The 13,266-nt window shown below is 41.5% G+C and overlaps 1 protein-coding gene across 1 annotated transcript in view; it reads right to left on the reverse strand.

The window, feature by feature from the left end:
* Window positions 1–2,123: 2,123 nt before the first annotated feature.
* Window positions 2,124–13,266, reverse strand: part of fam185a (family with sequence similarity 185 member A) — a 74,038-nt gene continuing 62,895 nt past the window's right edge. The window contains exons 7-8 of the mRNA XM_059987211.1: window positions 5,828–5,962; window positions 2,124–2,800 (exon numbers count right to left, since the gene is read on the reverse strand). Of these exons, the coding sequence (XP_059843194.1) occupies window positions 2,685–2,800; window positions 5,828–5,962 (251 nt within the window). The 3' untranslated portion in view covers window positions 2,124–2,684. The remainder of the gene's footprint in view (window positions 2,801–5,827; window positions 5,963–13,266) is intronic.

Raw genomic sequence — 13,266 nt, forward strand, 5'->3', positions numbered from 1 at the left:
GAACAAAGAGCTTGCTGGCAGTGGATGGGACTTCTCCAGATTTGATGAGGTCAGTGATGGTGTCGGAGACAGTTTTCTGATGGTGCAGAGTAGGATACTCTTCAAGGAGTAGGTAAGATGAGGTGTCTGAGAGTTGCCGCCTGGCCTCAGCAAGTTAGAGGTCAGTCCACCACATTACAACAGCACGTCCTTTTCCTGCGGATTTGATGGTAAGCTTGGGATTGGTACTTGAAGCAGCACCTCCTGAAGGTACAACTGATGGTGGGAGGAATGTACTTGTAATGTATTGGACAGAGCCTGCTATTTTCTGCAGCTTATTACATTCTTGCATATTTGAATTGCTGTATCAGACCATGGTTCAACCAGTCAGGATACTTTCAACAGTACATTTGTAAATGCTTGTTAGAGTGTTCAGTGACAAACCAAACCTCCTTATCCTTCTAAGAAAGTAATTAGCAAGCTTTCCTTCTGATTGCATTGATGTGCTGGGCCCAAGACAGGTTAACATCCAGGAATTTTAAAGCTACTGTCTTTCGCCACTGTCAGTCCTCCAATGTAGACTGGCACATGCTCATCCTCTTGCCCCTTCCTGAAATCTACAATCAGCTCTTTAGCTTTTACCTACATTATGCAAAAGATTGTTGCTGAGACACCATTCAAGCAGATATCCTATCTTATTCTCATAAATTGACTTTATGGCTGTGAAATGACACAAGAGTAAATAAAAATGTCTAAGGATTGACATGAGGGATGGTGGGGATCTCAGAATTATGCTGAAATGGATCATTCACTCAGCACTTCCAGCTTAACATGGTTGCACATATCCTTAATCATTCCTATTGTTGAGGATGAGGGTATTTTTGAAGTCTCCACCTCATTAGTCACTTACTTTCCCATCATCATTTACAACTAGATACAGAAGCTTCAATCACATCTATTTGTTCTAAGATCACTTAGCCTTATTCAGTGTGCAGGAAGTCCTGTATTGCAATATCACCAAATTGCCAGCTCATTTAAGTGTGCTTAGTGCTGCTCCTATTAAGCAATTTTGAACTCCTTAAAGAACTAATATTTATCCCCAATAATGGGAGTGAGGCACATATTACAGACTATTTCTGCTGTTCCTGATGGTCTACTATGTGTCGTGGATGTCCAATGTTCAAATGCCAGATCAGTTAAGAATCTGATCCAAACAGGATTGCTGGGCCATACATTGGAGGACATCTTCAGCACAAAGACTTTACCTTCTCTGGGTCTGTACAATGGTTACTTGTATCAAGGCTATTATGGATAAATCCATCTGCTACACATAGGACAAGTTCGAGTTATCAAGTTATCTGCTGTAAATGCAGACTTGCATCTATAGTATTGTGAAGCTAATACTTGCAAAAGTTCAGCACCTGTCTGCTCTTGCTACTTCCAGTTCAACTCAGAGGAATGTGCTTCAGAAGCTATCTAATGGTTGGTTGCAATTAGGAGGTGTTTTTCTTTGTCACATGGTTGACCTATGATTTTAAAAGGTTGGGAGACAATGTTGAGAAGTTCCGGACCTGTTTCCTTTTGCCTGCTTGTCACTATTCTGCCACCTCTGGTGTCTCTTGCCAATGTGACAGAACATACCCAGGTATGTGAAAGAGGAGTCTGTAACTATATGTCGGGCGATTGTTTGACTTGTCTCCAGGGTAACACTTCCAATTTAGACACAAGTCCAAAATGTTTGTGAATTCAAGTTGGCAAGGTTGACTGGGCGAAGAGTAACTGTGCCCAAATTTTGTGCTCAAGTCAAAGCCAGGTGACTTTCAGTCAAAACTGTTGTGAGTTTTATTATTTCCCTGTTTTAATGTTTCATTAATAATTGATTCTTAAATGGCTTCTCCCTCAATACACCCAGGTCATTAGTAAATGAGATGGGACTCAACAACAATCATATGATCATCATTATTAACACTAGCTGGTTTTCTTCCTGAATTCCTAGAGTACTTATCCAGCAAATTAATCACTACCTCATCAACACGTCCGAACTATGTATCTGTTGTTTTGTGTTGCAAACAGACATTACGCATTGAAGACTCTTCATAACTGGTAACTTATGAACATACTTAGTTTTAACTCAGGTTTTTTTAATGATGATCAATAATGTCTTGTTTGTTTTTTTACAGGCAGATATCATTCGGATATTCAATTTTTACAAATATCAGTAAAGCTCAAATACATTGGAGTGTTTACTAACTATGACTATAGCTTTCACAGATGATTAAACAAGTTTCTCAGGATAAAATTGCATAAATTTAGCTGTAATACAGAAAATATTGCTCCTCAATATTCTTTGTCTATGTACACACTTATTACTGAAAGTGACTGAAAAAGGACAATACATGTCCAGGATTGCAATTTCACTGAAGTGCTTGTGACCACTCCATTTCCTAACTATTAACTGGTTAAACTTTTTATTCATGCATACTACAAAAAATTAAAATGATATAAGTTGAAATATGTAAACAAGCACATGTTAATTAATAAACCAGTTACAGGCAGGTTTTAAACAGCACTAAAATGACAGAACAGACTTAATTATTTTAAACTGCAAATAAAAATAAAAATAAATGAACCTGAATACACAGAAAGCAGGCATTGATACAAAACGTGCAATAAAAAACAAATTCTGAAAGTTGAAGTACAAGAAATTACGAAGGATTCAGTTTAATAGACTCAATCCAACTTTGGCTTTTTATGTTCAGCATTCCACGCACTGTGTGAGCCTCGATTACATGTGCACCTTCTCCTCTACCATTCAGAAAACCTGAAATCCCACAGGTAAAGTGAATTGGTTACTAAAATAACTTATTAATTTTACCTTACAAATCACATTTGCACTGACACCTCATCATTTCTGTATTACTAATTATTCAGTTATAAATGTTTCCAATTTTTTCTGTTCCTGTCCAAACTATGTAAACTAGAAAGAAATCTGAACCTTTGACCTTCAGCCTCACCAATGTCTTGCATAATTTCAACATAACATCTCAACCCCTGTACTCAGTATTTTGATTTATGAAGGCTAATGTGCCAAAAGCTCTCTTAAAATCTTCCAGTTCAAGGTGGTAAACTGGTAAAACAGTGACGCCTTGCTGAAGCAAACAGAACTATTATCTATATTAATCACACCTTTTTTGGACAAAGATTACTGCAATCAATAGCCTGTAGCTTCCCTTTCAGAGTTGAGCTTTTAAATTGCCTGTACAACTTGGCATTTTTGCAGTGTGAACTGAAGTCTCAAAGGTGCAGGATGGTTGTGGCACGGCATATATGTGACAAATTGAGCCAGTGGGGCCCAGGCTCGAGATCGAGGAATGAGCCAATGTTTGGCCATTGCAGGAGTGGGCTTGGAGCTGATTCGGAGCGGCAGATCTGAGGCAAGGTGAGCTGAGGTAGCAGGGCCTGGGCCCAAGAGTGAGAGACAGTACGATGTTAGGCCAACTTCAGCACTGGGTCAGATTGTAAAGGTCGGGTACGACTGAATCAAAGTGGCAGGGCCCAGACCCAAGAGCATAACAAAGTAGCAGGGCCCAGGTCTGAGAGCAAGGGATGAGCCAAGATTTAACCGATTTATGCAGCAGGTCAGATTGAAAAGGTCAGTGTCACAGGCCCAGATGCGAAGGACGGTTCAGTGTTCAGCTCGCTGCTCAGCAAGGTTTATTCATCTCTGAGCTGAACTGAGGCTGTGGCCTGCAACGAGCAGGCTCCTAGACCAGCTGCAGTGATGAATTGACTTTGTGGCTTTGGACTCACTTTCATGAACTTTAGTTCTGAATGTTATTTGCTTACTCTTTATTGTTTGTATTTTTTTTTGCACATTGAATGTTTGATGGATTCCATTAAATTGAACCCATTAATTGGGTTTGTTTTGTGTCTGCCTGAAAGGACATGAATCTTAATGTTGTATGTACTATACATACTTTGATAATAAATGTACTTTGAACTATCTTCCTGTGACAACACTTCCAAGGAATTATGGATGTGTATTTCCAGGTCCCTGTATTTCTTCCTCATTTTCCTCAGTCTTCTTTATTTCCGCCATGTCCCCAATCTTGGTGTCAGCCATAAATTTGCTAATCCAGTTTACCACATTATCATCTAAATGATTCATATAGATAATAGCCAACAACGGACGTAGCACTAATCCCATTAGTCACCAGCCTACAGTCAGAGAGACAACCATCTCCTCCCACTTTCTGGCTTCTCCCATTCATTATTTCCTCCTAAATGCTAGGCAACTTAACCTTCTGGATCAGTCTCCCATGTGGGACTCTGTCAAGGGTCTGGCTCAAGTCCATGTAGGCAACGCCCACCACCTTTCTTTCATAAAGCTCCTTCGCAACCTCTTGAAAGGCTCTATAAGACTGGTTACACATGATCTACTATATACAAGGTCATGTCATCTAACCTTAATTAGGTCCTGTCTTTCTTATCATATATACTCTGTCCCTTAGAATTTTACAGCTTATTCATAAGCTACTCTTGAAAAACATTAGCCATAGTGTTCTTCAGCACCTCACCCATGGCTAAGGATGCTTTAAGTAACCTGCCAGGGCCCCTGCCGTTTCTGCGCTAGCCTCCAATAAGGTACGAGGGGTCCTCCTGTCAGGCCCTGGGGATTTATCCGCATTAAATTGCCTCAAGGCAGCTAACACCTCTTCTTCTATCACCTAGATAGGGCCCATGAGCTCACTACCTTTATGTCTCAGTTCTATAGTCTCTGCGTGGGTCTCCTGAGTAAAAATAAATCAGTTATGATCCCTCCCACTGACCACGCAGGGTGCCCAAACTTTTGCTTCAAGCCCTTTTCCTTTTTTGTTATTTTGAAACTGTAAAAGATGGAAATAAAAAAGTAATCTTACTTAAAATATAAAAGAAATGTGTCATCTTTAACTTAATGCCTTTTGGAAATCATGTCATCTTTTACTTGCTTAGCTACTCACAGTAACAGAAATTTTGACCAGGGGTGTCAAACTTTTGCATGCCACTGTACCTCCTTTTTTTTTTACTAGGGCATCAATATCCCTCAATAACCACAGATCCCTAAATATACAGATTCTGTACTCTCAATATTTCACTTTTGAAGCCCTTCCGCTTAACAAGCATTCCTTGCCAGCCAGCTCTCTTCTGATACCGTCAAAATTTTTCTTACTACAATTTTGAATTTCAACCTGAGGACAAGTCCTATTCTTCCCCATAATTATCTTGAAATTATTGGAATTATGATCACTAGATCCAATGAGTTCCCTACACATACTTCTGTCACCTGCCTTGTCTTATTTCCTAAGGGGAGATCTAGTATCACACTTTGTCTAGTTGGACCTCTACATAATGATTAAGGAAATTTTCTTGACCATATTTCACAAACTCTATCCTATCCAATCTCACTATAGTATGGGAGGCCCAATCAATAGGTGGAAACTTAAAATTGCCCATTGTCACTACCTACTTTCATGATAGAATTGTTTAAACATTTTTGAAAAGATCAAAAATAAATTTGACTAAGACTAAATTACAAAGTTATTTTTGAAAAAGATTATTGTAATCTATTTAAGACTTGCACTACTTCTGAAACTAACATAATACACCAAAACTAATAAGTAGTTTCTCATAACCTAAATGAGATGGATTTCTCATATTTCACCGCAGCATAGAGTAGTTTTTGTTTTACATGCTAGTCTTGCAAAAGATAGAGATGGCAACTGAAAATAAATTTATATATTATATAAGAAAGGATTTTTACAAAATTTCAGGACAACTTCACAAGAATTGTCCTGAAATTAGATCTTACCTTGAATAGTTTGGTGATCTTGTTCTGTGCTGCTGTCTATGTCCTGCAAGTTAAGCTCAGGACTGATTTTAACCATAGCCCCTGATAATTGGAGTTTAGCTCTTAGGGCTTTGGGCACTTTTAGTGTGATAGATCCTGTAAAGAGAAAGATGACTTTTGGTAAATATGAAAACCTAATTATATTCTTTTCCATTAAGTCTTCTTAACAAAAAGTTATATCTAGTTCACATGAACCAGTACCAAATCCAAAAAAAAATGTTTATTTCCAGCTAGAAGTACTCTATCAAGTTTAAAGAAGGCATTACGCCAGCAACTGCAGATTCTTTCTTTCAACGAGAAGTTAAAAGATTTATTGCAAGGAACATACAATGTGGGAAGTGGTTTCTAAACTTACATAAAGTGAACCTTGGAACAGTAGAAATACTTATTAGTAAATGTCTTGTAGATAAAACAAAGTAAATTGCAAATACTGGAAATTTGAATTACAAAAATATTCTACGGTGGTTGAGCTTTGTTATTTAACATATTTACTTTCTTTCTCTTTAGATGTTGCCTCAAGTTTCAGCACATTGTTTTTATAATATATTAGATTTCCAACTGCTTCAACAAATTTATCGAATAGTAAATCCATGACATGTCAACAGTTGAGGCTCTTGGAAGAAAGACCAATGCCTACCTTCGAAGATGGCTGGGTCTCCGTAGCCTGAGTAGCACTGCTCTTTATGGGAAGAAGAATAAACTGAAGCTTCCCTTCAGCAGCCTGAACAAGGAGCTCATGATGTCTTGTACAAGAGAATTGCTGCTGTACTGAGATTCCAGTCTTGTCAGCAGGCACTGAGGTCCAGACAGGCAGGAAATGGAAGGCCAGGGATGCAGTGGAGATGGTTGAGTCACAGGGATCTGGTAGGGACAGTGGTGTCTGGTCAGGTGGAGTGAACAGCTTTCCTTCAACAGGTGCAGGAAGAGGTGCAAGAACTGTCGAGGAAATGTACACACTAGAATGGGAGGAATGAGGCAGATGGGGCTTCAAAGCAGAAGATCTCCTGGTCCAACAGGCAGTATCCCAGTGCATTAAGTTCATAATTTAGGCTGTGTATGATGACCTGCCTAGTCCAGTAAACCTTTTTGCCTGGGGCACCATCATATCAGTTCTGCCCTGGCAGAGGCACCCTGGAACACATCCCCAGCAGCTGCCCAAAAGCCCTGGGAGAAGGATGCTGGTGCCATGACCAGGTGCAGAAGGGAACGGCAGAAAGTATCTCCTCAGCTATTAACAAAGTAGGCATCTCTGCCAACCCAGAAAACCCATAGCCTTTGTCAAAGCTGAAGACCAACCACAGCCTCAGCCCAGATCACCAGCAGGCTTGCTCGCCATGCCATCTGACTGGGAATTGAAAGTCAATCTTGGCAAGCACTTAAAGTTTCCTGACTTCATTTCATCACCATCACTGAGGCCTGACAGGGTCATTCTGTTAGAAACCTTGAAGCAGGTGGTTGTGGTAGAACTGACAGTGTCTTGGGAAGACCAGACTGAGGAAGTGTACAAATGTATGTTAGCTAAATACTAGGAGCAGTGCCAGAGACAGGGATGGGAGGGCATGATGCAAACCTATAGAGGTGGGACGTAGTGGTTTTGCTGGCTGCTCCCTGTACAGAACCTTCTCTCTCCTTGGGCAGCAAAGAACAATCAGGACTCACAGAGACAGCTGAGCAAGCCTCCAGATGGCTATGGATCAAGAGGTGTGACCCGTATACCAATGCTGCTAGGACATCAGCCAGGGCCTGATCAACTCTGGCTGGGACACCTAGGTGAGGGTGTCTGATATTGAATGACCCAAAAGAACCAATAACCCAAGTTACATTACAGTTGATGCGTCCCAGCACATCCTATGATGTATCTCAGCATTATTCAATTCACCACTGCACCCTAATATTTGAGTCAGGTTCCAGGAATTTCACATCTCATTGCAACTTCTCCAGCCACAGACCAGCAGATTCAAGAAACACAGCTTAAGAAAACAAACCAATTTTTTCCTCTTGTGGAATTGAGAGTGTAGTGGAGCCTGCTCGCCTAATTCCCAAGCACAATCCACAGCCAGAAGGCATGCTGCCAAAAAGCAGAAATGGGAACTGGCACTTGGGCTCATTTTAGTCACATAAGCTCAAGCTTTGCATGTTGAACATTTTCACTGTTTCTTTATAACCATACATGAGGTATTAATATTTAGTTTGGAATTTTAAAATCTTCCATACCCTTTTTCAACCCTTCAGAACTCAAAACTGACAAGTTTCTCATCAAAGTTTAAAACCTAATGGGAATGGAGTCCAATTCTATTTCTAGGCAGAGATTAGACCTTAACCTCTTCAAAAGTAACAGACCGTGTTTCAAATATTCCTTGCTCTTAACACAACATTCAGTTGCATCCAAACCTTGCATTGCCAGAGCTGGCTGTTGCACCTTAGCAAGGAGTAACTAAACATATTGCTTAATTTATCATGACCATAACAAAAAAATATGAACATGAAACATTCCAAAACTGCACGATCTTGAATTTTAGTGGTGTTAAATTTTCACAGTTGGTAGAAAGAGCAGCAGAGAAATTGAGTGAACAAATTGTCTGACATCCTGCCTCTCCAGATCTCTAAAAAGCTGGCTGAAGAAATAACGGCTATGTTAGTGAAGATCTTCTGTAACAATCCAAGCAATTAGAAAAAGTAACCTTATTTTTCATGAAATGTGAGAAAATAAGGATCTTTTGATATTAGACAGAGGTTAAGGCCTATTTTTCTGTTGTCAAGAAAATGTTAGAGGCTTTAATAATGATACATCAGGGCCCTTAGGTAACCATAATATCAGGGTCATGATAATGATATCAGGGTCAACAACCTGAGCTCATGAAAGGAAACTAATCAGACAGATGTTTTTGAGATTACAGAGGTAACTGGCAGGGCGAGTAAGTATGCTGTATGTTTGCATTTTCAGTAGATGTTTGATTTTAAAAAATCATGTAAAATGTTATAAGAAGTTACCAAAAATTGGAGCTCATAGCTTGAAAGTGGACTGCAAAAAAGACAAATAAAAAGTAGGAATATATGTGTCTGTTTCAGCCTGGCAAGCTGATGTCAAGAGGGTCACTGCTGGGCCCTGGATTACTCATAACCTATATTAATGGTTTTGCTCAAAAGACACAACGCCAAGTGTCCATCCCCAGAGAATCTTCAGGGAAATACAAAGTAATGTTTTACTGCATTTGAACAGGGCTTTAGGGAGACTACTGGTGTCTACTCCTGTTCTTCACTAAAGATAAATTCAGCTCAACACAGACAATCCAGTGGTCTATGGTCATTATTACAAATTACCAGATTTTTTTCAACATCTCAGTTTATTTTTAATTCAAATTAGATTACAACACTGCTGGGACAGGCAATGAACCCACATCTCTGGTTTACTGGTCTGAATTTCTGTGTTCCTGGGTTGCGAGTTTAATCACTGCCTTCACCCGTATCTGCTTTATAAATATTTGTGACTCTCCAGATATTACAGATTAGGACAGCAGAAATTAACCTTCATTTTTGATGAGTAGCATCTGGGAAAGTGGTGCCTAAATAGCTGACTGCAGCCTAAAAGTCAAATCTACTGATCCACTAAAGCCAATCTTCACCACTATTAACACACATTATATTTTCTCTTCTTAAATGCCATTAGTAAACTTGCTTCAACTACTCTCTAATATATTCCAGGTACTCACCACAGTCTGGATGAAAATGTCTCCCTCAGATCCCCTTTAAATCTCTTGCCTCTTATCCTAATGCCTTCTCTTACTCTGAAGGTCCTATAATTTTTTCTACTTCTGACATGGGCTACAAGCTTCAGCAGTTTACCCTATCCATACCCCTCAATTTTATATACCTCAATCAAAGTTCAAGGTAAATTTATTATCAAAGTGTATTATGTCACCATATATAAACCTGATATTGATTTTCTTGTGGGCATACTCAATAAAAACATAATAAGATTTATATAATACAATCAATGGAAAACTACACCAACTAGAGCATTCAACAATGTGCAAAAGACACTAACTGTGCAAATCCAAAAGAAAGAGATAATAAATTAAATAAATAAGCAAGCAAGCAATAAAAATTGAGAACATGTCCTTGAAAGGGAGTCCATAGGTTGTGGGAACATTTCAATGATAAAGTGAAGTTGAGTAAAGTTATCCCCTTTTGCTCAGGTGGTAATAACTATTCCTGAACACGGTGGTGTGAGACTTGAGGTCCTGTACCTTCCTTCTGATGGCAGCCACAAGAAGAGAGCGTGAGCTGGGAGGTAGGGATCCCTGATAATAGATGCTGCTTTCCTGCAGTAATGCGGGTGGCTTTACCTGTGATGGTCTGGGTCATATCCACTACCTTTTGTAGGATTTTCTATTCAAGGGCATTGGTGTTTCCATTACAGGCTGTGATGCAACCCAGTCAATTTACTCTCTACCATTCATCTATAGAAGGTTATCAAAGTTTTAGGTGTCATGCTGAATCTCTGCAAACTCCTAAGGATGAAGAGGTGTTGTGCTTTCTTTGTAATTGCATTTACATGCAGGACAGGTCCTCTGAAATAATAACACCGAGGAATTTAAAGTTGCTGACCCTCTTCACCTCTGATGAGGACTGGCTCATGGACCTCTAGTTTCCTCCTTCTGAATTAAATAATCAGCTCCTTGGTCTCGCTGACACTGAGTAAGAGGCTGGTGTTCTGGCACGACTCAGCTAGATTTTCATTCTCCCTTCTATGTGCTGATTCAACACCACCTTTGATTCAGTAGGGTCAACAGCAAACTTGAATATGGCATAGGAGTTGTGTTTAGCCATCCAGTCATATGTGTAAAGTGAGTAGAACAGGGCACTAAGCACACAGCCTTGCAGAGCACCCGTTCTGATGGAGACTCCAGAGAAGACGTTGTTGCCAATCTGAACTGACTGGGGTCTGCAAGTGACAAAACCAAGGATCCAATTGCACAAGAAGGTATTGAGGTGAAGGTCTTGAAGCTTACTGATTAGTTTTGAGGGAATGATGGTATTGAATGCTGAACTGTTGTTGACAAGAGAACATCTTGATGTATGCATATTTGCTGTTTAGATGTTCCAGGGTTGAGTGAAGAGCCAATGAGATGGCCTCTGCTGTGGACTTGTTGCTTCAATAGGCAAACTGGAGTGGTCCAAGTCACTTCTCAGGCAAGAGTTAGTAAGTTTTATCATTAACCTCACAAAACACTTCATCACTTTGGATGTACCCTTTAACCTCCTCTCCCCAGGGACATCAACCTATCTTTGTCCACTCTCTCCTCATAACTAAAATACTATGTACCAGACAACATCCTGGTTCACCTCATCTGCACTCTCTCCAGCACTGTCACATCTTTCCTTTGGTGGTGATGAACAGAACTGCACTTATTACTCCATCTGAGGTCAGACTAAGGTTTTATGGAGTTGGAACATAACCTCCCAACTCTTGAATTCAATATCCCAAATGAAAGCCAGGTCCCATATGCCTTGTTAACAACATTATTTACCTGCACTGCCACTTTCAAAGATAATTAAAAGTGTACACCTAGGTCCCTCAGATCCTCAATCCTCCCTAGGATCCTATTACTTATGGCAGTGGTCCCCAACCATCAGGCTGCAAAGCATGTGCTACCGGACGACGAGGAAACAATATGATTTGGTGATATGAAATGATATGAGTCAGCTGCACCTTTCCTCATTCCCTGTCACACCCATTGTTGAACTTGAACACACACGAGGTCATTACACACGCAAATTCATTATCCATGCGACGTCATCTGTCGCCTAAATGCAGTGATATCTTAGCACCAGGGATCACTAGTTGGCCTCGGGTAACTGGCCGCCTCGTGCAGCCGGTGAGAAGTGCCATTGATACTGGCTTGGAGCATGGACAGATGGGCACCGCCTCTAAACCTGTTTAGAACACCTAATGTTTGTGGGAAACCCAATGCTAAAATATTTGCAGATGACCTAATTAGGGCTCAGGGTTTTGTAAGTAGCAGAGCAGCTACCTCGCTGCGATCTACTGAAAGTCATCCCTTGAGCCAAACTTTTGTCAGCCGCTCTCTCCGGACTGTGATTGCCACAGCCCCAGTACGGGGACCTCCAGCCCTTACCCTGTCCTCTCACTGGTGTGTTGCAATGATTTTATAAGTTCATACAAGGAAAATATGCGCTGTGTTTAATATCCAAATGTTACTAAAAATGTTATGATGCTACTGACTTAGAAGTGAGTTATAATTGATTTATCATTATATTCATGTGAGGAAAATATGTGCTGTGTGTTTAATATTAAATTCATTAGATAATCCCTCTTAGAAATGAAATTGAGTGTATTAGTCACTTATAAGTGACTTATAGTTGACTTATCACCTATATTCTGGTCGTGATTAATACCCCCCTGCCCTTGTTGGCAAGAATATTGTCAATATTAAACCGGCTCATGATGCAAAAAAGGTTGGTGACCTCTGATTTATGGTGTTGTAGCGGTGTGCTACACGTAGCGCTAAAATTACGACATGGAGTCGGTAACTGCAGTCGAAGGAAAAAACTTTATTCGAAAACTTCAGCCTCACTTTTAAGCCTCTGTCAACCGGCCCCCCATGGCGCAGAGGCTCCAAAGCTCTGTGCTCGCAAACCCCCGTAGGCTATCTAATTGTGAGTCGGTTCGGATGCGCCAGGAAATGGGTCGCCACATAACCCCCCCCCAGAACCGGCGATACACCCCCCAATGTCCACAGTCTGGGCCAGAACCTGCTTGGGAGGTCGGCCTCTGCGCCGAGGCGCCGGAAACTCGGCCGGTTGCGCCAGGGCCACATGGGCCGGTTTGAGGCGGTCCACCGTGAAAACCTCCTCTTTCCCCCCAACGTCCAGCACGAACGTGGACCCGTTGTTCCGGAGCACCATAAACGGCCCCTCGTATGGCCGCTGCAGCGGCGGCCGATGCCCGCCCCTTCATACAAACACAAACTTACAGTTCTGTAGGTCTTTGGGTACGCAGGTCGGGTGCCGCCCGTGCTGTGAAGTGGGTATGGGGGCCAGGTTACCGAGCTTCTCGAGTAGTCTGCCCAGGACTGCTGCGGGTTCTTCCTCTTGCCCCCTTGGGGCTGGTAGGAACTCCCCGGGGACGACCAGGGGCGCGCAGTATACCAACTCGGCCGACGAGGCGTGCAGGTCGTCCTTGGGCGCTGTGCGGATGCCGAGTAGGACCCAGGGAAGCTCGTCCGCCCAGGTGGCTCCTCGCAGGCGGGCCATGAGGGCCGACTTCAGGTGACGGTGGAAACGCTCCACTAGCCCGTTCGACTGTGGGTGGTAGGCAGTTGTGTGGTGCAGCTGAGTCCCCAAAAGGCTGGCCATAGCTGACCACAGGCTGGAGG

This window comes from Hypanus sabinus, chromosome 13 (genome assembly GCF_030144855.1).
Source record: "Hypanus sabinus isolate sHypSab1 chromosome 13, sHypSab1.hap1, whole genome shotgun sequence".
NCBI lineage: Eukaryota > Metazoa > Chordata > Chondrichthyes > Myliobatiformes > Dasyatidae > Hypanus > Hypanus sabinus.